The following is a 27,461-nucleotide window of genomic DNA, read 5'->3' as shown; positions in this document are numbered from 1 at the left end:
CAATGAGGCAATGTCACCGTCTGTTTGTTTGTGTCTCTCTCAGTGCTACACACGGCGCCCTGAGGCGACAGAGTGCTTATCTATTCAACGGACTACCAATTCTGCAGCCGCGCCTCTGGGACCCCTGAGTCATGCTTTTCAAAAACTACTGCACTGTAGGCTCCACTGTGAATCATAGGAGGGAAGCCACCCAAACTCATCTCTGTTTGAGGCACACTGACACAGCAGCGTCATAATTGTCTCTGGAGTTATACAGACGAGGATGGAGAGGGAGCATTACACAACCAGCAAAGAGCAATGTGACCATTTTTATACTCCAATTTCTCATTTTTCGATAGCATTCTCATGCACATTGGAGGATTTACAAAATGGGGTTAAAGCGGGCAGGCAGGCAAATTAAAATCGCGGTAAGCTCATAATCACTGTGGCAGTGAGATTCAGTCGGAAACATATTAGACACACCACTGAAGTGCTTGCAATTATTCCACACTCACATTTAAGGGAAACATTGCATCTGGCTCAGATTTCCTGCCTGGGAAATACAACTCATTAGAAGTGAAGGTCAGCAGGCAGATCCCTGCCATCTGTGTCTGACGGGAAGATGCTGCTAGATTCAGTATCAACAGATGAAATGATCTATAATTTCAAACCTGTTATTTGTGTGGGAAATATATACATTACGTTTTCATGTTTACTATGTGCACGTCTTACCAACTGCCTCCCTGCTGTCTAAGATGGCTTGATTAGCCTCCTAAAGAGCTTTGGACCGATATCCACAGATTAACACGGCATCTGCTTAATTGACTGCTCCACTATAATTACATAAGGCAGTGAGTATGTTCATCAAATGTCTATGGGCAGTCATGAAAAAAATGAATACAAAAAACTACAGCTCAGCTAATGGTACACCAGAAAAAAATAAGCTCATTGTCATGTACGGCATCATCCATTCCTCTTAGTCACCTTGTCGCCCTTCCCCATTTCCCGGCTCCGCGTGCTGTGCTCATCTGGCACAGGAGAGGAGGAGGTGGAGGCCGACCGATTCTAGAGGGTTCCTTCTCATCCTACCATCCACCCATCCATCTTCCTCGCCATCCTTCTCTCCACCCACCCGGATCCCCTCCAGCAAGAGTCATCATGTGTTAGTGTCAGTGTTTCCAGTAGAGCTGCAGGAGAGCGACACTGTAGTGTGTACCATGCGAAACACAGCCAGCCACGTTCACCCCTACCCTTTTTCCTCTTTTTTTCCTGCCCTCTTCCCATTCACTTCCCATTTGTAACATCTCATCTTCTCTTCTTTCTGTCAGTTCTCCTACATAGCTCTGCGGTTACTCAGCCAGCCTCATTAAGTGAATATCACTCGGTGTGCATTTGTGTGTTTGAGTACACTGCATGTCACAGCGTGCCCTGTATTGGCAGTCCACACTGATTTACTCACTCTGCTGTGCTTAAAGCTCAGATGCCACATGGACACACAGTGACAGATGGGGAACTAGCAGGGAGAGAGGTGTAGTCAGAGAAAACAGGCCGAATAGGTTTGTAAATGAGAAGGAAGAAGAAGAATCTAAACATCCCTCTTTTTATTTACCCGCTGCTTTCTATATCATCCTCTCACACACTCATCCGATGGCAACTACACATCCCTTCTCATCCAAGAGGCCATTTATGAGCCAGGATATGGAGCACGGGCCACAACATTTTACATTCGGGGAAAACAATAGCAGGTCTCCAGGGTATAATGTGTGTCACAGCGTACCACAAACACATTTGTCTGAGGGAAGTAAATGAAGCGTGTCATTGATTTGCAGTGTGAGCTCTGGCGTTAGTTTATAGCTGCAGTTTGATTGATAACGGCCATGTGTGTGTCTCAGGTCTCCAAATGAAATCCCAGTGTATCAGAGCTCTTCAAGAAATAAACGCCTTCAACTTCTGTCCCAGTTGTTACAGTCAAATATAATGTGAGCCAACATGCAGCAACAAGCCATGTTTAATCGGGAGAGACTAATTAAAAGCTGGGATGTTATTAATAAATACATTTAACTGATAGGAGGATGCACAATATACAAAAAGCCAAAAAGAATATTTTCACATTTGGGAAATATGCTTGTAGGCTTTCTCTGTTTGCGTGTTTGTAATAAATATTTAGCTAACGCAAACAGCAAAGCCTGGCTCTGTCTAAAGGTAACAAAATGCACCTTCCAGCAACTCTGAAGCTCAATAACCAACACTTAATATTGTGTTTATTTAATACAAAATCCACCATGTTATAGGAGGATATGTGCTGAACTTCTTTTCTGGGAAAAATAACATCCTTAAGTCTCTGCTGGTTGCCTGGTCAGGAAATGCCGGACCCAGTGAAACCACACATACGTCAAGTTTTGACATGTGTTAATTAGTGAGCTTCAAGGCCTTTGTTACCTTTAGATGGAAGGATAGCTGTGTTCCTATATTTTTCCAGTAATTTATGCAAAGCTAAGACCACTGGCTTCTGGCTCTCACTTCTTATTTAACATACAGACAGTAAAGTCAAATTCATCTTCACATCCATCTCTTGGAAACATGCAAATAAGCGCATTTCCCCAAAATGTTCAACTATTCCTTTATTAAGAGATGTCACATATATGATACATTTTTACCATTTATACCTCACATGGACATGGTCATGGACACCATGGGGTCTCATGGATGTACTCAGAGCTGTGACACTCTCTGGGTCCGGCTCTGATGACAACTAGAGGTGGAGGTTGGTCACATCAGTCAGACACTGAAATGACAGCAGCACAAAGAGGTGACGCTTTACAGTCTGAGAGGTAGATGACATTTAGTAGAGTGGCACTTTAGGTGGAAAAAATGGTGGGGCAACAACTACTTAGGACAATTGCATGACACTGCTGTGATTGTGCTGGAGCAGCATCCCAACATTTCATTTTGTTACTATGTGTACTATGTGCTAAACTCCTGCATAATATGCGTATTCTGGAGGTGCCACCTGAAATGTCAGGGATTATTAAAGATAAAAGCAGGATTAATCCAAAATCCCACTCTGGGTTAGCATGCATTACAGCCCTGAAGTTTTGTGAAGCAGATCATGTGAGGTCTGAATCCACTTAAAAAATGCTCTCTGCCAGGATTATTACGAGTGCCCTGCAGACCAAAGCTAATAAGAGAGGAGTGGAACTCGAGCCATGGAGGTCTTCTATTTAAATTGTTTTCCATGTGGCCTCATCCTCCAGCTTGGTGCTCCACACCTTGAGCTCCACACAGAGCTGCATCGCACAGAGTTGGTTGAGGGTCAAGTTAAAACTAAGGAACTAAACTAAAATTATTGCCAACCCTTGAATTCATGTTGCAACTTACATCCCTGTCTGACCAAAATGTCATCACTTTATCCTGGAAGACATTTGTGTAAAGTAGACATAGTTGAGTTATGGACAAATCGTGTTTTGTACCCGATTTGTACATAAATGGCGTTTTTTTTTACTGTTATTATTAGTTAATGTTACCTCCGTCACTTTGTGATGAGATGCCTCATTGGTGTCCTGTTGAAAGCTGTTGTTGTCACTTGGGTTCTCACTGATGGTCCTCTTGTCCTCCACTGGAACTGCTGCTGTCCTCATTGCTGGATCCCCGGTGGTCTGCTACGTCTTCTTGTTTTCTGTTTCTGTGCTTTTGATCCACATCTCAACTACTAGGTTCTGCGAGTCTGGAGCCGTTTATTTTCTCCCCAGTTGTTACAAATACATCTGGAAGGGACAGCCTGCGTGTTAACACATGAGGTACGCACCAGTAATGTTACTCCCTCATCTCTTCTAATGGAGACAAGACATTTTATTTTAAAAAATTACAAAAATGAAAATACGGTTAATTTGAACTAAAACATTGTCCCCATTCATCATTTTGACCACAAACCAGCGCGGAAACCAGGAAGTAGGGTTCCCTTCATCCTGTTCCCGCTCACAAGTCTGAGAAATATGCCTATTTTATCAGCCACTTAGGTTGAATAACAATGATATATTAAACTTCAGCAACCAAAGATGTTTTATGTCAATCCGGAATTATATTAATTTCTACATTACTCTTCTTCCTGCCGTCTGCAGGCGGGGCATTTCCTCTAATAGATTAATTGTCCTCAGTCTGCTAATTGAGTTGGATGGGGAAAAAGAAAACATAAACAAGAGCGAGTTAAGATATGAAAAATAGGATTCATGATTGAACCATGAGGGATCTAAAGATGGACCAACATTTTCCCTCAGAAAATATGCCTGCAAGGTTTAAAGCAAAAAAACAATAATGATCTGGCGTATTGTGAAAAACTAAAAGTACACTACACTAAATGCATTATAACCACAGTCTCATACTGAAATAATGTTACTGAATGTACAAAGAGCTGCAGGTATGCAAACAATAATCTGTCAATTGTGAGATTTGTGTCGTTTTTCATGAGCAGGGAGAAGAAAAAAACAGGTAGACAGACACAATGAGCCAGACAGACACTGTGAGCATATTGTCTGTTGGATAAAAGCCAGCGATGGTGAGGTAGCGACCAAGTCACAGCTCTTCTCATTTACACATTTCCTGCAAAGGCAAGCTGCTCATGATAACAATATGGTGGACTCCGCTGGTCTTCTAGTGTCGAGGCCGCCAGGATGCAGAATAAACGCACTGGTTAGTCATAGAAAAGCCCATTGCTTCTTCACTCTGTTTTTGTCTTTCACTCGGTCCCGTGTCTCACAATAGAACATGAAATTGAAATTAGTCAAGCCGGCCACTGTAAATGATTGCCAGCTGCGCTGTACACATAATCATCCAAAGTGAGGCGTATAGAGGCTTTGATATGCGTGATTTAATAGCTTTTCTCGAGAGCCATTGTGCTTGAAGCGTGTGGGATTGCTTTATGTGGTTAAAATATCAATGTATTTATTCCTGGGGAAGCTATAGCTCTACTTTAAGAGAAAAATAGAATACAATTTAGCTATGATCTATTTACCATATGAGAAATTGGCAGCAGAAAGTCATGAATATTTTGTCAATATCCTTCCTATGCATGACCTCAGGATCACGCACCAGTATTTTCATCCTTCAGTGTTGTGGTATTAACATGAAGGAAATAATGACGCAGGATGAGCGAGTGACTGAGACACAAGCTGCCACAGAAAAAGCTCCGTGGCACCACCTGCTCCTGTTAAGGGCTCATTTGCGTTGGATGAGAGGCTCTCCCTCCCTCCCTCTATTGTCACATCATTTTGCTGCCATAAACAAAAGAGGCCCGTGGGTGAAGTCTGAAGCAGTAAATATGAACATGAATAATGTGGAAAATTTAAATCACCCTCTTTAACGCAGGCAAATACAGCTTCAAGAAGTTTTTGTGCGTGTAAAGTCTATGTTTCCAAAACTAAATTCTAATATTCAAAACTACATAAAAAATAATATACACAAGTTAAGCAACATGTAAATGGAATACATTTTTTAGCATATTAAATCCCATAAATAAACCACCAGTAGTTGTTAGTGTTATTTAATAATCTCTAAACATGTAATAATGGGTTGCTGACCATTGTCCATGTTTTATTACAGAAGTTTCATTCTAAGTGGCAACACTGCCCCCTTGAGGTTTCCATCTGCACTGCCTGTGCAGAGAATTTAGGAGAAAAACACTGCATTACTCCAAGTGGTGGTTTGTTCTTTGGAGTCGATGAGCTCATTCTCATATTTTTCTGCTCCGCTTGTATTAAATAAGAGACACTGTCATGACTTAATGTAATTGTAGCACAGCCAGGCGACAGTGCAGTGTGTGACCTCACTCAAACAGATGTTTTTCAAATCTGAACGGTTCATCCGACATTTCATCACAGAGGAACTGGATTATGTGACCTGGATAATGCCTGAATAATAATGAAAAAAGAAAAAAAAGAACCCTTTTTTGTTCTATTTTAAACTGAATAAAAAAAAATTGTGCAAGAAAGAAGAAATGTCTTCATATAAATTCCACCTATTTAAATGGTCCAACTGGACAGAGCAGATGGGCAGTAAATTAAAAGCCACAGAATTGAAACAGAGTTTAAATTAATTTGTTCTTGAGCATTACACTATATATCGTCTCTGACAGAATCTCCATTAGTCGCAGCAGATTCATTCTGTTGGATTAAGCAGATCCTGGCTATGCGGATTAGGCCTCATGTAGGCATGCAAGGCATCGTAAACACACGGCACAGAGTCGCTTCAACCTGCAGAGTATATGTACGCGGTTTAGATTACAGTTCGCTGCAGGGCTTTCAAACGGAGAAGATAAAATGAATGCACTTCTGTAGTTTGCCATTTTAATACTTTGTGTTTATCTGCTCTGAGAATATTCTGGGAGTCACAAGGTTACGGATACCGACGGCCTGGATTTCCTGATAGCTTAAAGCGACGATCCTCTTCCTGCCCTTTTGAGACTATCGAGAAGACACTTGCAGACGATTATATCTGTACATTATTGTGTTGTGCAGAAAACAAAAACAAACAAAAAAGGGACTCGTTTGCATAAATTTATTACCTTCATAATACTTGAACAAACATTTTTTTTGCCTGCTTGACAGTTTCTCCAAAATGTCCCGTTTATATCTGTACTACAATACAATTAGAATAACAATAGCATCAACAGATGCCAGAGTGAACAGAGCTTTGGCCACATGGCAATGTTTATACACAAATTCGTCTCTGGAACTTTGTGCAGAATTGTACCTTTCTCACACAAAAACAACGGTTGCATAAGATGAAAAAGTTGTACAAAAGTTATGTATTATCCTTAGTGGTTTACATTTATTATAAATGTACCATTTGATTGCAGTACAAAGACTCCTTCAAATAAATCCCTTTGGGAACAACAATATTACTAATACAACAAATCAAAGACATAATTGTGAATCTACTCTATCAGAGGGCAAAGACTAGACGAGCTGGCAGTAAACGTTTCGACTCCCTTCGCTGATGCTGAATAAATCTGCAATAACATGCGTCAATATCTGATCAACAACATTCACTTGATAAGAACCTCTGCTGCCCTCCGAGCAAACGCATCCAAACAAGGTAAGGGATGAAAACAAATGTCTGCAAGGCAGGAACACGAGTCACCGCACTGGGAGAACCAGCGCTCAACAGTTTCAATGTAGTACCATGATGCGTGGGGGCGAACCGGCCCCGGGTTTCCTCTGGGGTTAAAGAACCCCGTTCTAGATTAGCGTTCTCCCTCTTTCCTGTCTTTTTCTCAAGACTTCCATGGGGATAAAAGAGACAAATACCTGGTTGGCGTCGGCAACCGTGTCAGACTATCATTTAGGATAGTGTTATTTACTTGACAACCACATTGAGAATGGCTCAAATCAGATGCGAGGGAGGTTGGAAAGTGGTTAAAAGGGGAACATGATGAACAACAAATCACCTTAAAGGGAATCATTGCGAATTTAAGAGAAGTGACAAATTATGGACTTCTGTCTGTAGGACACCATGTGAGGACTGCTGTTACTTTCTTTTGAAGTAAAGTTTGGCGAGGTAAATGTTCATGCACTCGACTGATCATTTCTCAAAAGCGCCCTCTACGTACCTAATGGATTATATACACTGTACTCTCATTCAAACCAAGAAAAGACTTTTGTTAATCTTAGATTTTATACCCTTAGTACTGCAAAGAAACACATTTTCCCCAAAAGAAAAAACAAATGACAAAGAGGCGCTTAGTTGCACTTGATACAAAGTGCTCAAGACTTTGGAAGACGGATCGGTTTGTAGGCTAAACACTCGGATAAATCTTAAGGATATCACGCAAAACAACACTTGAGATATCCAAAGTTAATGAACCGTTTGAAAAGGATGTTTTCCTTTTTCAAAAACACATGACCGAACCTAATACAGGAGTCCAAAACAAACACAAGCGCTGATGATAAACACTGCCGCTGCATGCATAATCCTGTAACTTCATTAAACTCTGCTTAACCAGGTTTCCTGGATATTAGATTGCACGGCCGATATCAGAAAATTCCAGATTTGGGTTTGTTTTCATCTTAAATCTCACAGTCCTTTGTATGACTTTGGTTTCTCTTTTGCATCTCCTGAAGATATTCTCATACGAGACCAACTTGGCTGTGAATATACTGGTTCTTTGTGTGACGCACCTCCCTACTGGAGAGGAAGGTCAGATCAAAAATATTGTTATTCTTAACTAAATATCTCCCTGCTGAAAAACTAGCTATGTACATTGGCCCTTTTCGCTGCAAAAGGCACGGGCCTGCTCCGTTAGGTCCTTCCAGACAGTTAATAGGAAGACAAAAAAGGGCACACAGGTCTAGCGTCGCAACTCGAGGTCTGGATACATGGAGTGCTTTGTGAGATTTTTGGCACACAGAAGGGGCCACGGAGAAGAAGCCACACTGACAAATAACAGATGAGACAAAAGACCATGTGCTATAAACAAACAGAAGGAGAACCATGGACCAATGCCTGTTGACATAATCAGAGAGAGGCCTTTAAAGCTTTGCCTCACTGCCTCTTGGCTCTGCTACTGTCTCATGGCACAGCCACATTACGGCTCCACAGATTTAAAAAAAAAAAATAAGGCAGGAAAAAAGGTAAAAGATACTAATAATCTAATTACAAAAATTATAGAAACTCACTCATGAATGTATAAAAAAATACAAATGTAAACTGATTACCGTTAAACATCCCACCCATTCCCCTAAAATGGTAAAAACAAAAAATAAAATCATAATGCATAGTGAGTAAAAAATATTAGATTATTTTTTTTTGTCTAGTAAACACACAGACATACAAACAGACTGCGGTTGGACACAAACACTGACCTCGGAGGAATGTCCACCAATCAAAACACTTATAGGCAGCCAAAGGTCAAAGGCCACAATGATACTTCCCTTTGGTTAAAGTTGATTAAGTCACCACTTTAATGCACTGACACATTTTGCACTTCCTTTGGTGGCGCCCTAAACTCACTAGTAAGTGCTTACATTTGGTTTGGTACAAAATGCATCTGTGCTTTTAGTCAATAAAACAACAAAAAATGCATAGTTATTTTAATCTAATGAATTAGGCTCTCACAGGCAAAAGTCTAGTAATATTAAAGTGCATGTCACTGATACAACAGCATAATACAAATGCAGGTAGTATCAATGTGTAAAATGATTTGTACTAATCATTCTGCCTGTTCCCTTGAACGAAAATTGGACAGAAATACTGGACAGTACCCTTCATCAGAACCATAACAACAAACCTTCATATATAAATGCTCCAGATAGACGCAATGGCTCTATAAGGAGTGAACACTGAACCTCACTTTTTCTGAGAAATCTCTCTTTTCTCATTGGCACTTCAGGTAAAACTATGGCTTTTAATATATATATTTATACTATATGGCAACAACAACATTTGAACAGTCTTCATTCAGCTTAAACCCGGGCTGTTGAGGCACAGAATGACACTGGAGGCGAGTCTCCATCTTGGACGGTTCCAGGACGGCCCGTAGGTCTGGAGGTTGCCTACCATCGGCCACTGACGCTGGCTATGTCTGCGTGAAACTGACGGGAGAGGCGGCCGCTGGCTCCCCCTTCCAGGAAAGAGGACCTGATGGGCAGCTCGAATAGTTTCCTCCGGTTCTTGTTTAGTTCTGTGTTGAAGAAAAAAAGAAGCACCACAGAACATCAACAGAAGTAAAGGTGATTCAACAACGTCTGGTGTTGTAATAGAAGCCGTCGTAAATCACAGGAAAGGAATGCAGACAATGAAAGAGTGAGTGGACATCTCAGGTAAAAACATTTGAGATTGTGGGTTATTTTTCTTCCATAATATGTAGGTACAAAACATTCAGTGTTTATTTACCTACATTGATGAATTTAGGAGAAATCTACAGACCCAAATAGACATTAACATTAGTTGCCTCATTTGCATATTTAAATAATATTTCAGAAAACCTGTTTTGCAAAAGAAAATTCTTATAAACCAAGTAATCAATTTGGTGTCATGGTGATATCTATAACATGTTCTACTCTATTCACCTGTTGAGTAAAAGTTATGACATTTACAATACATTTCTTTTCCTCAGACTGAAGTGGAGATTTCTGACCAAACTTTCCAATTTAATTTCCATCAATATTCTGAAGGCTTTTAGAACCGGGTTTGTTCATATATCATTCATAGCCATAATTATAAAACATTTGATTCCTAAAACATGCTGAAATAGATTAATTTTAATGGGTGTTGACATTATTTTCAGATGTATGGAGTGAAAAAGATATATCCAAAAATCTCCTATATAAAAAACGTTTCCTCTAATATGTCAACAAACAAGAAACAAGAATTGTTAACATGGCATTATCTAACGTTCACAATTCTGTTCTGGAAATGTATGTACATTAGCAGAGAGTTAATAAAATGCCCAATTTGCAGATTCAAAACATGCAGTTTCAGAATACGTGTAATACAAAAAGTTATTGTCTTGAAGAAAAGTAATGAACTGGGGACGTTTCATGGTGATATTAGTTAGTTAAATATTTTACCCTGTGCACCTGGGGTGTCTCCCCTTAACGTCTCTTTTCAGCCTCCATTGATCAACAATGACAAGAAAATTGGATTCAGATCTCCCCAGGTTTGCTCAGATCAACAAAACCCCTCTTTGTACCCACCTGGGTTTTACACAGCAGCTTGGACATAATGATTTCATAAAAATGTCACGTCATGGCATCCCTTGAGATATTCATATGATAATCGCACTCTGTCACTGCCAGCATAAACCTTCAATTGGATTACTGGAGACAGGCAGCTCGCTCCAGCAGCTCTTTTTACTGGCAGACCGGCAGGAAGTCAGAACCTGGATTGCCTTGACTCTCCTTCTATCTCTTTATAATGAGAAGCACAAATACAGAAAGCCGGAGAGACAGACGGAGACGTGCATGTTCATGGTTTGGAGCTGTCAGCGGAGATGTAAGTTGAGCTGCACTTGGCTGAGGCGTCAGGCAATAAAACCCAATTCTGGCCTTGGATCGCTCCGCTTTCCTGAAAATCAGCACTGGCCTCGCCATTTCCCTTTGCTCCTCTCTTGCTGTCAACCCTGGCTCTGGTCTGAGGTTTCTGACCTTTTACTGAATGCCCCTGACAGGAAGCTCATGATCCCAACATGAGCGTGATTAACGTATGCAGCCCAACAACTCCAGCTATTACAACGTGCAAGACATGACATCAGTAATAGAGTGCGACATCAACAACATTCACATTACATCCAGTGCAAAAACATGACAGAGTTTACATCAGCATCAGGGAGCATCAGGGAGGCAGCTGGAGCAACTGGAGAAAAAACAACACACTCATGTGAGAAGAATGTGCCTTAATCTCATTTACTCCTGCCGGTGCAAATTACTGCAACATGTTTTCATGCATCTTTACAAGAAAAAATGTGCACTCTTGTACTCTCTACTTGTCTGCCAATAATAAGGGCCACCTATAGCTTTCAAAGCCAGTGATTGGCGGTTTTGATGACCTCTGCCAGTTGGACTTCACTCTTTGCCCTCTGCACAGCTGGGCTCCACTCAGGCTTTTGGCAGCAACAGACACAATAGGAAACATTAATGAAACACACACAAGCCAATTTGTGTGAACTGCCTTCAGCGGGAGCTGACAGGACGAGGCTCCAGCTGCTATCTGTGATTATCAGCACAGTAAAGAACCAAGTCGAGACTGACGTGGTCGTTTGGAGGCATATCTTTACTGGAGCGGCTCTGTTGTTAATGTGTTTGTTTTATTGGTCAATTTCGGTTTTGCCAGACAGAAAGACCGGGAACAAGGAAGGGCATGAAAGAGAAAAACACGTGCTTCTCTTTAGTTGTACCTGAGATGGCGAGCAGCATTTTCCTGCGGGCTCCAAAGGTGGTGATGCCCAGTTCCTTCAGGTCCTGGTCTGTTAGAGTCAGGAATGTCTGGAGGTCAATCTGAAAGCAGCAACATGCCCATTTAACACCACTATTAACACAATTCAGCAACTTCTACAAGTTCTAAAAATACTAGAACACAACTTCATTTACTTGAAGAGCTTTAGCATTATCACATTTTCCAATGCACTACTGTATATGCCTTCCTCCAACCTGTATGTTTGAGCAGCAAAACATGACCACATGTCCTATAGTTTCTCCCTACTTTTATCTTGTGTTACATACATACTTTATATTATTTAATTTAAAAAGACAATACAACATACTGCATTGAGGGAAGCCAAAGGAAGAAGCCAAAGGAAGAGTAATTATGCCCATAAAGTGTGCAAATATTGTATAATATGTTTTTTCCAGACACCTATTCATTTACAGCCCATACCTTTAGTTTTTAAGCTAACCCCTTCACCCACAAATGTGAACACATAGTGGTACTAAAAAGAAAAGTTGAGACAAAAAGTGGAATTTCTTTACTATTTTGGAAAATATCAATGCCCGTTTTCAGCTCAATAGTCCCACATTAAAAATCTGTGTTGGGGAGTAGCTAGTGACATGTAACTGAGATACGTCATTAAGTTACAGTTACTATTCAAAATGTTGGTGATTACAAAGGCGTTACATCCGAAGAATCTTAATTTCAGTATGTTGAATATAACATCAATGCTGTTGTCATGTTACGACCATAGTTTAAGTTATATTGATGAACTTTTAAACTGGCTATTAATCTGTGTTGAGTACTGTTGAAAGTTGTACACTTCCTGGTTCAATGAGAATTTTCAGCTTTATTGCTCAGCTTAAAAATGTTTAAAAGTTTCATAACTTTGAAAAAGTACTAAACATATTGACAATTACTGATAACATTTTAATCAGGGTATCTAGAACTCTTTAGCCCATTACATTTCAAGCGGCCTTCCGAACACTGGTTAAAACCACAACTAGAAGAAGAGTTCTCATTGTGCGCTACCTCTTGTTGCTGGAAGACGTCCGTGTACTTCCCTAAGCCCAGCTTGCTGAACAGCTCAGGCAGGTCTGAGCCCTTCAGAGACGAGTTCAGACTGCAGCCGTTGCTGCCAGTTATCGAGGAGATGCAGTCCATGTAGTTGCTGCTGCTGAGGTAATGCTCTGCAGCTGTTCATCAGAGAGGCAGAAATGATACCACAATGATCATTTTGAAGAAGGCAAAAAAAGCAGAAATAATTCATTCACGTCTCAGCTATCACAGATGGTAACTCACAGAAAGAGATAAAGGATATTTAGAATAAACTAGTCACACCATTTTTAATTAGTCAACAAATGGAGATAAATACAAATTTAGATTGATGAGAATAACACAGCTCCTGTATAGGAGGTTGGTTTAAGAAGCTGTGCTGTCTCTGAACTTAAAACAAAATGTATTTCACCATCAATGCCAAAAACGTAATAACATATAGTGCTCTTTGCAGAGGAACATCTCTCCAACAAGTGATGTATTGGGTAATTGCCATTTTCCTTGGATAGTTTGCCAATGCAATGACTCTAATTGATCAGTGCTCGGTTTGTCTTCTTTTTTTTTTTTTACAAAAACATGCTTAACTGACCAGATTTGTTCTGCTTCCTCTTCGGGCTGCCGACAACAGAGGGGAACTCGGCGTGACTCTGCAGGCCGTTCGCGATTCTGTCTCGCCAGTTTTCAGAGTCACTGCCGTTCCCGAGGCCTTCCCTGCTGCCGGATCGAGACAAGGACAGAGGAGAATCCTGAGATGGAAAGCAAAGAGAGAAAGACAATCCCAACATTTAACAAATAGTTCAGACACTGCATATCAACAGGAACATCTACCTACAATTAACATGGTAAGACAAAACCTAAAAACTTCTATAATACACATAGAGAGTAGAGGTATTCCTCCAAGACGACAAGATTGTCAAACCTCGAAGGTGGTGCTCATGCTGGGCTTGTACGCAACGTGATTGGCTCTCCGCAGCTCCTTGATGGTTTCGGCTGGCATGGACTTTGAGAAGCCCAGACCACTCCAGGTGTTGGTAGGAGTTCGCACCTCAGTCACCACAGGCTTCTTTAACATAGCTGTGCGAATACAGACGCACAGTGATACACTTACACACACATATATCTATATATATATATTTCTTGTAAACATCTAAAATCTTGCCTGTATATTTATTGTATCACTTGAATATTTTCCAATGCTCCCATTAAATAGATTTAAAGTTTGAGGAAAAGTGAGAAAAATGGAAACTTGTTTAAGCACTTGTGTTATTATGAATCCCAAAAAGAATCAATGCAGTTTAAGAGTTAGGATAAACATTTGCAAGGGGAACATTTTTCAGGGAACACATAATTATTGTGACCTTTAGATTATGTGGGTGGCAGTCGAAAATAATTAACATTGAATTATTTGATCAGACACAAACAACAACTAACCTTTGGTTGCCAACAGCTTCTTCTGTTCATAGTCAAATGCCTGAAAAGACAGCAGACCGTTTTATTCCTTCATAATAAAAAAACAAAAACCCAAACTGTGTATATTTTGTTATGTGTGTGTGTACCTCTATGTTGGCGAAGGAGGATTGTGGTACCAGTCTGATTCGCTCCCTCTCGTTCTGCAGCGCTGCCCTCTCAGCCGCTCGCTCGCTGCCGGGAGCCCGTTTATCGGCTACGGGGCTGTCTGAAGAGCTGGACTCAGCGTCCGAGAGAAGACAGTCGGAGCTGTTGGGATCACACGGAAATATAATTATCATGTGGGGAAAAAAATAAATAATCTAGTCCTTTATCTCATCGTCTCCTCACCTTATCACGAAGGCTGGTAACATTCCCAGCTCATACTCGTTTTCATGATTAAGATACCTTGGATTATTCTAATATCCATGCTGTCCAGGGTGAGTGTGTGTAACACAGTCAATATGGGACAAAATAACCAACTCCTTCACTTTGGATGTTAAAACCCAATTCTATCAGACTTCTAAATATAACATATGTTTGCTTGATTGATACCCCTGAATGCCATTTCACACGTGTGTTTCTGCAACAGCATGTGCTGTAAAGGATCTCAGGAGAGATGCTAAACAGGAGCAATGCGAGCTGTGGATTCAGACGTACTGTAGATGGGAGTTCTTGGTGCCCTGCAGCAGCTCCAGAGCCTGTCGCTTCCCTGATGACGTCTTACATGAAGCCAGCATCTGTTTCAGCTCATTTCCATTGGCTGAGTGAGAGGGGCTTCTGGGCATACCCACTTCCACAAATGTGTCAGAACCTGAAGGAACCATAAAAAAAAAAAACACAATGATTATCTTCTTAATTTATTTCTCGTTAAAATCGGTGCAAACGTGGAAACTCAGACATTTTTACAGCAGTCCTTTGTCTTCTACACAGAAAATACAATATCATAACATCTATAGCTGAAACACTTCATGTCTTATGTCATTTTTCAATGTATGTCCCTCAGTGTAAACGAGGTGTGTAGACTGGTGGGCATATGTATGCATGTACTATGTGAGCATGCTTTAAGTGGGACAAGTCTCAGTTGGATCCTGGATTAATTAAAAACACAGCAGCTGTAATTATAGTGGTTTTCTTTCCAGCTACTCTACTTTCATCCCGTCAGGAACCCGATCTGTGTAACAGGATGTGTGTGTGTCTGTGAGTGTATGCTGAATGTACATGGTGTGCTGTATAGCTTAAAAATAATATGATGTCAGTCAATCTAATACATTTCTCTGGGGCTTAATGTTTGAACAATCCTCCTGCACACACTCATTCCTCCTCAGTCGAGTCGGACTGGGCGAGCCAGTGCAAACACATTCTGGGACACAGGGGGAGGTAAGGGAGGGAGAGGAAACCTTACCGGGATGCACCGGATTGGGGGAGGACCAGCTCAGAAAACAGCAGGGAAAAACGAGACGCGTGAGAGTGAAAATTTGAGGGGAAAACCGCGAGCGTAAGACACTGAGGAAACAAGGGCCTTTTTCAACCGCGAGCAAACCAGCAGTTAATCTGTCTCCGTTCCAACTCAATACGTGTAGACAGAGGGAGGGTGAGGTTAGGAGGACAGCACAGAGAAATAGAAATAAGTTCATTCAAGGCATTTTTCTCAAAGTGGGTTTAAGGGTTACATAAATCTCAAGTGGAAAAGCTTAAATTGGACATTTGTGTTAAGTCTGCAAGGTCCAGCAGAGTCTTAAAAAAAAAAAACGGTCTATCCAAGGTTAAAATCACAAGACTTTAAGTTCGGCATGACCACAACTGACCCACAAGAGGGCAAGCCTCCCAATATAAGTAGACTTTAGCAATAAACTTCTTACACGAGTTAAAACAAATAATACTATACAAATAATTGACTATAATTTCCTTAAAAAAAATAGATCCTTAAACAAAATAGGCTTATATTGTGGATGGGGGTGATTAACAGTTAAGCTAAGAAATGCATTATTTATGGCCTAATATAGTCTGTGAATACACTCAAAACAACATGGGGTTGTGTGTGAACTACATTTGATGCCTGCATACACTGGCATGTTTTAAATATTTAGCTTTTTTTTCTGAAAATTATCAGATACAAATCAAATTGATTTTTGTTCAGATCAGAGCAATTACTGTAGTTTAGACCTTGTAGTTTAGCTGGTTGAGTTTCTCTATTTACTGTAAGATCATAAGAGGAATACCTTCATCCGGGCTGGACTTGCTGGACCGCGGTTCTGAGGGATTGTGTCCACTGGCCTCCTGGACCGAGTCACAAGGGGCTGGGCTCAAAACTGTTTCTGCAAGTGATGCATTCGCTAGCCTCCCGTAGACTGAGCTGGGATGCTATACATGCACACATGGAGAAAGATACAGAAAAGACACACTTACTAAACAGAAAAGTCATAGTGAACTCAAAATAATGCAGCGCGTAGTGTATTTACTGGGCCAACCTTGACGTGTCCATTGAGGGTGCAGGGGCCCTTGGTGCAGTCCGGGACCCCGTTGGACTGCTTATCTATGGGGGCGAGGCCAGGCGGAGGGGACGGCGTACTCTGTGTGTAACCCTGAACACTTGACAGCAGGATGCTACTCAATGTGGCCTGGGCGGCGGGGTGCAGCAGCAGCTGAGATGAGAAGCCTGAAGACACGAGTGGTGAAACTTTTAGTAGCTCATCAGGGATATGTATAACATTTTCCTTAAGACATGTAGGTTTCTGTTTATTTGTCCATCCATCTAAAGGATTAAGCACCTTTTGCGAGCGCTAAACCTGTGCAAATAAGACCAAATCAAAGCACCCACAAAAGGGTAAAATTAATGAAGTGCACTGCTGAGAAAATAGTGTCTAGGGGATCTTGTGCCATTTGCGTACATTTAAATTAGGCAATACAGATTTGGCTCAAACCCGGCCACTTCCTCAGTAAATGAGCCTCATCACAAAAACAGTCACATGCAGTAACCGTGAAATGATCAGTGTCTTCAGGCAGTTGGTGGTAACTGGAGACAGAAGGGATATCCGCTCAAACTTTTGGGATAAATTGCAATGACAGCGGTGTCGTGAAAAAAATGAATGAATAAAGCTCTCCTACATGTCATTTTTGACAGTTAGTTTTGAGTTAGGCTGCAGTGCCTGGTGAGTGAATGCACAGCGTTTCTCTTAATAGGGAGACACGCGTATTGTTTCTGTTGCAGTGGGATCGCTGCAGGTATTTAATAAACAAAAACAAAAATAATCTAAAAACAACCCTCTTACAACGGTCCTCTGGCTCAGGCTGACTCTCCCCTTCACAACCAACGCATTGGCCTCAAGCACATTTTTACATTGCCACATGGATAATTGCAATCAGATGCAGAAAAAGGGCAAATTGCACTCATCTGCAACACTTTAGCTGTAATATCATTAGCGCCATATCTATATACATATATATATATATATATATATATATATATATATATATATATATATATATATATATATATATATATACATATATATATATATATATATATATATATATATATATATATATATATATATATATATATATATAAATAAAAGGACATGGGCCAATAAACAGACCTTGGGTGCTGGTGAGTGAGCTGTGCCAGAGGGACGGGGTGGGTGTGGGGGTGCTGGGGCTCTGGGTCTGCATCGGGCTCATGGAGGAGTTTAAGCTGTTGAGGACGGCGTTTGGAGCAGCAGAGTTGAGGGAGTGGGCCACCGACGCTCCCAGGAAACCTGAGCAGAACAGAAAGGCGGGAGCAGGAGATGAATAGATGAGCGGAGGTCCTGTCAAAGCACACAGCCATTTTTCAAGCTAATCACACGTTGCATAGGGCCTTCAAAAAAAAATCTTGGTCTACCAGCTATTCAACTGGAATTTCATCAAACTTGTCATCAACCAGACAGCAAACAAGAGGAATAATTTCTTAAATTTCTACAAGGTCATGGATGCTAAAGTACATATCTCGTATGTCATCATACCCAATAAACCCATGTTATCGAGAGCACCAACAATGTGGCGCTTGGTGTCTTAACCCAAACACAGCGTATGAAAACAGAAAGAAGCAGGTCTGTGGCTTTAACAAGGGGCTAGTTTGGCTCCAGGAATAAGGCCCAGTCTTCTTCTGGCATACTGGCCTGTAATCTGAGGAAAAGAAGCATGTAGCAATTACTAAAGGCCAGGATGTGGCGGTCCACAGCTTCACCCCCGGGCTCTGGGTTTAAAACGAGACCGCGAGAGAGTTTCAACTGCACCGGAACTTTATTGCTGTTTTTTTTTTTTTTTTTTTTTTTTAAATGGGATCAATTTGATTACATTTTTATTAATGTAATTGTAACATCTCATTTGGTGGGGACTCAAGGACATACAATAAAATGCTATTTGAAAATTAATTTATCAAAATCATACAAAATGTCAAAAGAAAATTCGAAAATTAAACTTATACAATTGCAAAAAATCTTACAGACAAATACAGACTTAATATCAATGCTCACATGGTCCTTATAAACCAATGGTCACAGATATTTAATAAATAAACATATTATGGATATTATTAAACTATTGGTATAATACTCCTCTCTTAAACATGGGAGGGAATTTAATATAGTGTAGATGTGCTGCATTTGATGATAAAGATACACAAAACAACAAATCTATTGCTGGCGTGTGCTTACAGCCATGAGCTACTTCCTCTTAGCTTATTCCACTATCTGCTTTTCCTATATCCACTGATGCCATTAGTCATGTCCTCATTTCCATGTTCTCATTTTCCAAGTCAAACATCATGACAGCTAAAAACAGATAAATGGAGTTGAATATTCATCCTAAAAACCAAATCGTACTAAAATCCATTAAAAAGCCACCCTTGGAAACAAATTGCCCTCTTCTGCTGAACTCTGTGCCTTCATGTGGAGGACAAAAACCTCCTACGCCATTTATCACCATTCATCACCTTATGATTCATGAGCTCACAATTCATTCAAAGTGGCGCAACTAAATTCAAAATTGAGGTTATTTTCTGATCAAAGATTTGTACATCATTTCTCTGCATAATAATCATACCATCGTGGTGAGGTCAGTCCTGCAGAAGAAGGACTCCTCCTACTGTAAAGCGCATACAGATGATGGTGCCATGACTCACAAGCTGTGATTTATGTGGACGTTGAGAAGATCTTCGTATCCGATTAAGAAAAATCACTCGCACTCAGGGATTTAGTTAACCAGGTGATAACAGGCGTGTGAGGAGATCTGGCTCAGAGATAGCTTCAATGGATGTGCTGCTCAGGGAGAATTATCTCCGTGTGTGACGGCTACAGAAGCGAATGACGTTGATGTATGAGGGCATTAGCTCCCCTGCAAAGACATTTCATCTTTAATGCATTTGCGGCAAGGAAAAAAAAAACAGGGTCACGTCTTATCTTTCCACACCAGTTTGTCTTTCCCCCGCAATGTGGAAAAAGTTGCACATTCTTAACAAGTTGGACAGCGTCATACCCAGATTGCTCAGCCCCAGGCCAGCTGAGGCCAGGATGTCCAGGCCAACGGGGCAGATGAGGGACGGGGACGGGACGCTGGTGGTGGGATTCAACGCCACAGACGGCGAGGAGGACGCCACCCCGTTGCTCTCCAGACCCAGGAGGAATTTTCGGGCTTCGTACATGTTCACCGCATTCCTCTCCACACTCTTGACTATGACAGACTGAGAGGTGATGGAGTAAAGAAAAGACAGGTGGGGTGGACAAGGAGGCAAGAGGAAAACGTGAAGGAGAGAGTCAAAAGAGGACGCAGGGGAAAGGCGTGAGAGTGAGACAGAAGAGAAAAGGCAGGGGAGGAGGGGAGGGATAGATATGATAGGGAATGTTGGCACCAGAGATAGGGAGGGAAAGGGAGGATGAGGGGGAGACAAACATAAAGGGGAGGAAGGAAGAGGGAATTAGGATAGATTGGAAGGATAAACATTGATGTAGTGTGGGAGAGAGATGAGACAACGTTTGAGAATAAGCATTTTTGAATTGCATAACATACAATATCTCGCTCATTGATAGGATTGAAGAGAATATGAGGCAACGCTTGTAACTCATTGACTGTTATACTATGATGCACTAAATAAACAACAAATGAAGAATTATAAACAGGAAAGATTTAAAAATCAGTTAGAGAAATGACTTCTACATTTTCCACATCACCAGAAACCCTGGCCGTAAACTAAAAACTTCAAATAAAAACGGTAAGAGAGCACAAATTATGCCCTGGCTCTTTGCGTTTTGCCAGAGTTGAGCTTTTTGGAAAATGGATTCCAATCATGATCAATCTCACACGCACAAACACACACGGCGAGCCTACGACATGCATTTGGACGGGTCTTTTTGGATTACAGCTGTCACCTCGTTAAAAGGGTTTCTTAAGGGGATTTGGGCCGGGGCCGTGTTTACACTGGCACCTCAACATCAGTCCCCACAGGCCTGTCGGGTTTGGGCACTTCGCCCTGGCTCAGGGTGGGACGTGGGCACCTCGAAGAGACAGGCAGAATTGGGCCAAGTGTTGAAATATGATTAGGAAGAGTACGTAGTACGACCATCGACCACGAGTAACATCAGAGCTTGGCAATGAATATAACGCAGAGTTTGAAAATCCCAATATAATATGGAAAGGATGAACATATTTCACACATTAAATTATATTTAATAAAAGGAGAATGAGCGTACTTCTAATTTACGACAAAAACGAGCAAATCAAGCCGTCTATTTTTTCGAGTGAGTCCATCAGGTGGAACATGCATGGCAGGCTGCGATTCCCCACTGTGACCGACGTTGATTATGCCAGAACTCTGTCTCAGTGTTGGTGTGGCATGATTCCCCTTGGTATGAGGTTCCAGTTTTTCCCCTTTAAATTTCATCAAATGGCAATGAAATGTGAGAACCATATTTTACTTCAATGTCATGCTGTGACGTTTGACGGAGAGTAATTCTCCCATGGAACAGTGGCTTATTTGTTTCTTGGGAGTCACTTTTTCTCTCTCTGCCTGAAACAGCATTTGTACAAGTGGGACAGCAGCTTTGCTTTCTCACAGTGAAAAGTTAGGATATGTTTACTTCTAAAGTTTAAGGTTTGTTAGAGATACAGAATGAACAAGAATAAGGAAATTAATTAACAATGCGCCTATAAAAAATAGCTGTTTATGCTGCCAAATACAGATGTCTGGGTGTCCCAAGTTCCAAAAAACATCTGTTGATAACCGGGATATTTGAGTGTTTCACAGTCACTATCAAATTGTTCCAGTTTTCACGACAATCAAAATAACAATAACATGTTATAATAATGTTTTACTCGTTTTCAGCGCTTACATAGTTCATCATGTTTTTTTCCAGATGGCTTATTTCTTCATAAAGTACCTTCTGCACAACGCTGATATAAAAAGATTGCAATTCTAAGCCTGGTGTCATACCTTGCTGGGTTGTTTCGGCTTTGGTTTGATACTGATGAAGACATCCAGCTGCTCCATTAGTGCTGTGATACACTGGGGCTCCACCTCAATGTCCTCTTTAATGTCAAACATTAACACCAGAGGCAAGCAGCCCTGTGGAGCAAACACAAAATTAAAAAGTATATCAGCGACATTTATCGTGTCAGCTGCAGACTAATATCTCTCAGAGCCTGGCTAGTACAATGTAACATAACCGTGTTCCTATATTATAGACTATTTCTCATAACAGTAGTAAACTTCCCTTTATACTATATTATTTGAAGACCTACATGTTAAGGCATGCCAATAAATGCAAGATGCACTGCTGGATTTCTACCACACAGAGCTTGGGAAATTCCGCCAAGAGCAATCTGTTTTGCATGATCACCACCACAAGCACCATAGACATCTATATTTTGGGCTGAGTGCGGGACAGCGCTCCTATTGTGAGTGGGTGTAATTAGCAGCATAGTATAGAGGCCTGGCTGGCTCTGACAGGGCCTGAGATTGGAGCTGTAATCTACAGTCTGGCTGGAAGAGGACAAAGAGGACAAATCCCACAGTACACAACCGACTCCTCTCTCTCCCTACTGTAAGTCCTGCACTGCTCTTTTTCGCCTTCTCTTCTTTCTCAACCACCTCTCCCATCCCGATGATTCATGAGTGGAGAAGCATAGAAAGCAACTGTTTTTACGGCCTCACTACAAACAGACAGTGAGAGGCTCCCTCTTGTGCGTCCAGACGTAGAGAAAGTCATGTTTAGCCACTGCAACAACTTTGGCATTTGCTAAATGTCTTTGGGGCCAAATGGGAGACCGCAGACAAAGAAGTAAGAAGGCTCTGGGAGAATTACTGCCCCATATTATAGATCTCCAAACAAAAAGCCAAAGCCGTTTACGGCTCGAGATGTTTCCGATGCACCAGCTCAGCAGAAGCGTTTTAGCCAATGGCAATTAAACCGCCATCACTTTTACACATTTTTGAAACAACATCTGATTATGTTCCTGAGTAATTCAGATCACGGTAGCCTCGGTGGTTACAGGCAACAAGACAAGAATGACCACAGAGCATTTTTAAATAAAATGTGAGGCGCTTCCTCCTGGTCCAGAAAACGGTCATGTGCCGACCTCTGAATTATAGTCGTCCAGACTATAATTCAGCGTTTAAATCCACCAAAATCGCCTGTATGCGCAAGCCAGATCATTACCGTTACACCAAGAAGGATCATCTGTGTACAGTCAGGACTCAAGCCAAGCGGACGCAATTGTGTGTCTGTCCATCTCACATGCAGGTATGTGGCTATAAGTCACGCAGGCTAACCTTGAGTCGGCTGCAGATTGTTGTATAAGTGGACGATTCAGCAGCAGGAGCAGAGCCAAGCAAATCTATCACAAGGCTACACAAAACCTCAAAAGGCAATCATGGTTTACTTCTTAAACCCCATCTCAAAACCTACGCATCTTTCACACATCCCATGATGTTAGTGAAACAATGATATCTATTAAAGTTACCACACAGCCTGTGTAATCTGTATATGTAAAGAATATATTGCCAATTCCATCCCTTAACCCCCAAAACAAAGCTTAGCAGTTAAAAGTAATTATTGTCAACCAGCGCATGCCAATAAACACACAGACGATACACACCATGAGGTACTGCCGTGCCAGGCAGACTGATTCAATAGTGCCCTGAATGTAGACTGTGGATTTCTTCTGGGGGCTGTTGGGGTCAGGGAAGTGGATCTGGGCTCCCGTTCGCTGGGTGATGTGCTTGATGTTGCTGCCATTGCGGCCCTTCATGAAGAGGTGGTGCTGGGGCGCGATGTCCAGGTGGGTGGTGACGGAGATGGTGCTCGCCAGGCTACCAGCCAAATGCTCCAACAGCAGAGCCGTACCTCTCTGGGGAAACAAGGATGACAAGCTAATGTAATGGGTAATATGGCAAGTTATATGAATATATAAATAAAATACACAGATAATTTAATAAGACAAAGAGTCTACATTCACATTTTGTGAAACTATGCCAAGTCTTCAAGGTATACGGCTGCAACTAATAGATTTGTTATGTTGAATTGATTAGTTGTCGTCAGTGTTTCCCAAAGCCCAAGATGACCTTCTCAAATGTCTTGTTTGTTCAAAACTCAAAATATATAGTTTCGGATAATAGCCACTTTCATAGTTAATTTACTTTTTTTAATAACTTGTTATTCTATGTTTTAGAATGACTTATATTGCTCAACCAACAGTCCAAAACCCCCACATATTCAATTTATTACGCTATAAAAGAGAAAAGCAGCAACTCCTCACAGTTGAGGCTAGAACTCAGATGTTTTTAATTTTTGCTCGATAGATCAATCATTCTAACCATTAATCTAGCAATTGACAACGAATGTATTGACAGCAATGTTTATAACATTGCTGTCAATACATTCGTTGTCAATTGCGTAATTTATGATCACCACTGCACTTAACGTTTTGACAGCAATATCAACATTAATTTTGTATAAGAAGTGAACAGCATAATAGTGAGGGACAATATGAACTAAAAGTTTTCTAACTCATTATGGATGTGTGATAGATATAGGAGATGATGCCCCATAAGTGCACAAATTAAATGATTAAACAGTAGTATAATGGACAATTTATGGACTTCTCACAAAAATATCAAACAATGAAAAAATGAAATCCTATAAAAGATGTGAAAAGAAAGCTGGAACAATATTTAATTTAGATCAATAGTGAGACCACAAAGTCGTCAGTTAACAAGGGAAGCAGTGGAGCCATGTTGCCTTTTTCCCACAGAAAACACCAGGTTTTTTTCTTTATAATCAATGGAAACTATTATATTTTCCACTGCATCTGCCGGCCTGTTGAACAACCTCATTCCTTGCCGGCTCTACAAACCATCACTTGGCCCAGTAAAGCAAGTCATTTCCAGCGTGCAACGATAATCCACACACTGCGGCCAGCACAATACAACAATCCACAGCGGTTTTGGCAATCGAAGGGGCTCCCAGTGTCTCACGCCACGACATAACATAGCACACATATTCCTCTAATCTTCTAGCCTTCATCTGTCATACTTCCCAATCCTGACTGATCCCTCAAACCTACCACACACTCGGGGGGCCATGTTTCTGCATACATTCATGCATGTGCACATGTAAACTTTACAGTGAACAAACGCACACTAGCATACAAATAAAAATAAAAGTGCACTAGCACACATGAATGAATAAGTGCAGGGATGAATACATGCCAAATGCAGTCGCTGGCAAACAGAACTGAGATCCATATTGTTAACAGAGGCTCTGTAGTGAGTTTCTAGGTATGACTTGGCAGAGATGATGTGATTAGCCACAACTCAGATACCAGTTGAGGAAGTGCATCTGTGTGCATACATGAAATATACAGTATGTTTATTCAGAGTGGAAACACAGTAAGAAACTCCCACATTTACTTGAAATAATACTCAAGAGAGTCTCAATCCTACTGGAGAGCTTAACCAGCAGCTGTCCGGTTCAAGTGACCAAACATCTCTCAGCCCCTGTGGTGCTGAAAGTAATGAGGCACTTAAAACGAGAAAAGTGAGGAACGCTGACAGTGTTGGTGGGCCTTGACGCGGTGCAGATCTGGAAACCTTTTCTTGGTCTGTGGCTAGCCATGTTAACGGGTGGGGAAGAATGAGGGTATTAAGTCAAATATTGTTACACTGAGATGACTGACACGGAGTGCACAGTCCAGGGTTTGGTTAGTTATTTAAGCAACCTCAACAGGACACACGCCGGATGTTGGGGGAGTTCAAACTATGACCTTTATGATTTGGACTCTTCATAGTTTTGCTCCAACTTAAAAAAGGGTAAATACATAAACAGAATTTATATTGTTGTCGTTGGTCAATAAGTACTGAAGTCTTGGCTTATATGGAATGCAATTTAGCGCTGAAACAATGAATCAATTGACAGAAAATGATTTGACAACAATCTTTACTCGATTTATTTATTTCTTAAACTGCAACTTTCATTTATTTTGCTTTTTGACGTTTTTTTTAATGTTTTAATGAATGTTCTTAATTGTTTTTAAATCTTGTTTTCTTCTGCATTATGCTTTGATGCTTTTAATGGGTTTATGTGAAGCACTTTGAATCGCCCTATTAATCATTTAAGTCACTTATGAAGCAAGCCTGCACATTGCAGCTGCTATAATGTGATTTGCTGCTTTTCTTTTATTTCATGCGTTTGTAAATGTCTTTGGATTTAGGGCACTGATCAGTCACTCAACTATCCAATATTCCCTTCAAAATGAAGAGACTCTCCCCACCTTGACTGCGTTGGCGTTATTCTGTGAGCCGCGAACCACGCCGGTGGCCCTGTAGAGGCGAGTCGGGGGCTTGAAGGAGACGGTGAGGCTGTAGGTCTGCGAGATGTGCTGCACAGTGGGGGAGCTGGGGTCAGACTGCATGATGGCGGGAAGCTCGAAAGACAGCACAAGAGGAAGCAGCTCCTGCAATATGGAGGGACGGGAGGAGAGAGGAGAGAGTGAAATGAGAGAAAACCACCACCATACTGCAGTTATGATACGTTTGATAGCGTATCATAATGCTGCTGCCAGAAAATAGAGAAATAAAACATTCCTCAACAAAATCATAAACAGGCACTGGATCACTTGTATCACATTGGGCTGCCATTCAGGATGATGAAGACCATTTGGATAAAAACACAGAAAAGGGGAGATTTATTTACATAATGTAGAATGATGTGAACTGACACACAGACATAACAGCAGTCCCTTGAGCAGAAGGTGGCACAATTTCACCTGTCAGCTTAAATAAATCCAGACAAGTTAATCAAAATGAGGTCAGCAGTGCCAGCAATAAGAGAGGCACCCTTTGTGACTTGACGTATGCCACAGATTTAAACATTATGGCTGCCGTCGTTTATAAGTCACACAAAAGCCCCACTTTAAATCTTGTGTTTACCAGAGATACGCTTCTTGGAAAGTACGAGAGCATGAAAAAGCATACAAAAGTGAGAAAGAAATCTTAGTTGACTAAGAACAAAACAACTGATTAGTCGACTAAGAAGGGGCAGCCCTCGTCTATGGCCGGCTCAGTCACATACATTCATTCCAAATCACTGAATCAAACCACAGAATCAAACAGTTATCAGCTGTCGTCATTTTGAAAATCGCAGCCAGTCATTTAAAAACAAAAGAGATGCAGACAGGAAGGGCCTCGCTTCATGCATACACATACTTATGCATGCATGGGAGAGAAATCACGAAGGCACACACCCATACACACACACACAAACTGAAGGGAATGTACATTTACACACTCACAAAGACGAGAATGAATACACACATGCAGTGTTATCCAAACACTGAGTCTTGGGCACAGAGCCACAATGGTTTTGGCTGCCAGTGAAGGGCAAGCAGCATGAATTGCTCTGACCAAAGAAATGCTTCTCTGATCAGTCCCATATGCGCTTGGCCTTACATGTATATCACGTTTCAGCATTCGCTCTCAGAGGGCTTGAGAAATGTAGGTCAGCACTGAGGGAAACGCAAGAGAGGACAAG

The 27,461-nt window shown here is 41.2% G+C and overlaps 1 protein-coding gene across 1 annotated transcript in view; it reads right to left on the bottom strand.

Moving 5' to 3' along the window:
• Positions 1-9,524: 9,524 nt before the first annotated feature.
• The window catches only part of bicc1a (BicC family RNA binding protein 1a), a gene marked incomplete at both ends in the record, with an annotated part of 53,157 nt that continues 35,220 nt past the window's right edge, over positions 9,525-27,461 (bottom strand). The window contains 15 exons of the mRNA XM_079230052.1: positions 9,525-9,652; positions 11,867-11,966; positions 12,928-13,091; positions 13,541-13,697; positions 13,871-14,025; positions 14,383-14,422; positions 14,508-14,667; positions 15,058-15,211; positions 16,620-16,761; positions 16,869-17,056; positions 17,997-18,155; positions 19,915-20,119; positions 21,866-21,997; positions 23,530-23,781; positions 26,203-26,385. Of these exons, the coding sequence (XP_079086178.1) occupies positions 9,525-9,652; positions 11,867-11,966; positions 12,928-13,091; positions 13,541-13,697; positions 13,871-14,025; positions 14,383-14,422; positions 14,508-14,667; positions 15,058-15,211; positions 16,620-16,761; positions 16,869-17,056; positions 17,997-18,155; positions 19,915-20,119; positions 21,866-21,997; positions 23,530-23,781; positions 26,203-26,385 (2,319 nt within the window). The remainder of the gene's footprint in view (positions 9,653-11,866; positions 11,967-12,927; positions 13,092-13,540; positions 13,698-13,870; positions 14,026-14,382; positions 14,423-14,507; positions 14,668-15,057; positions 15,212-16,619; positions 16,762-16,868; positions 17,057-17,996; positions 18,156-19,914; positions 20,120-21,865; positions 21,998-23,529; positions 23,782-26,202; positions 26,386-27,461) is intronic.

The sequence above is a fragment of the Taurulus bubalis genome (assembly GCF_910589615.1).
Source record: "Taurulus bubalis genome assembly, chromosome: 14".
NCBI classification, from domain to species: domain Eukaryota; kingdom Metazoa; phylum Chordata; class Actinopteri; order Perciformes; family Cottidae; genus Taurulus; species Taurulus bubalis.
This window is presented reverse-complemented; position numbering and strand designations above follow the sequence as displayed.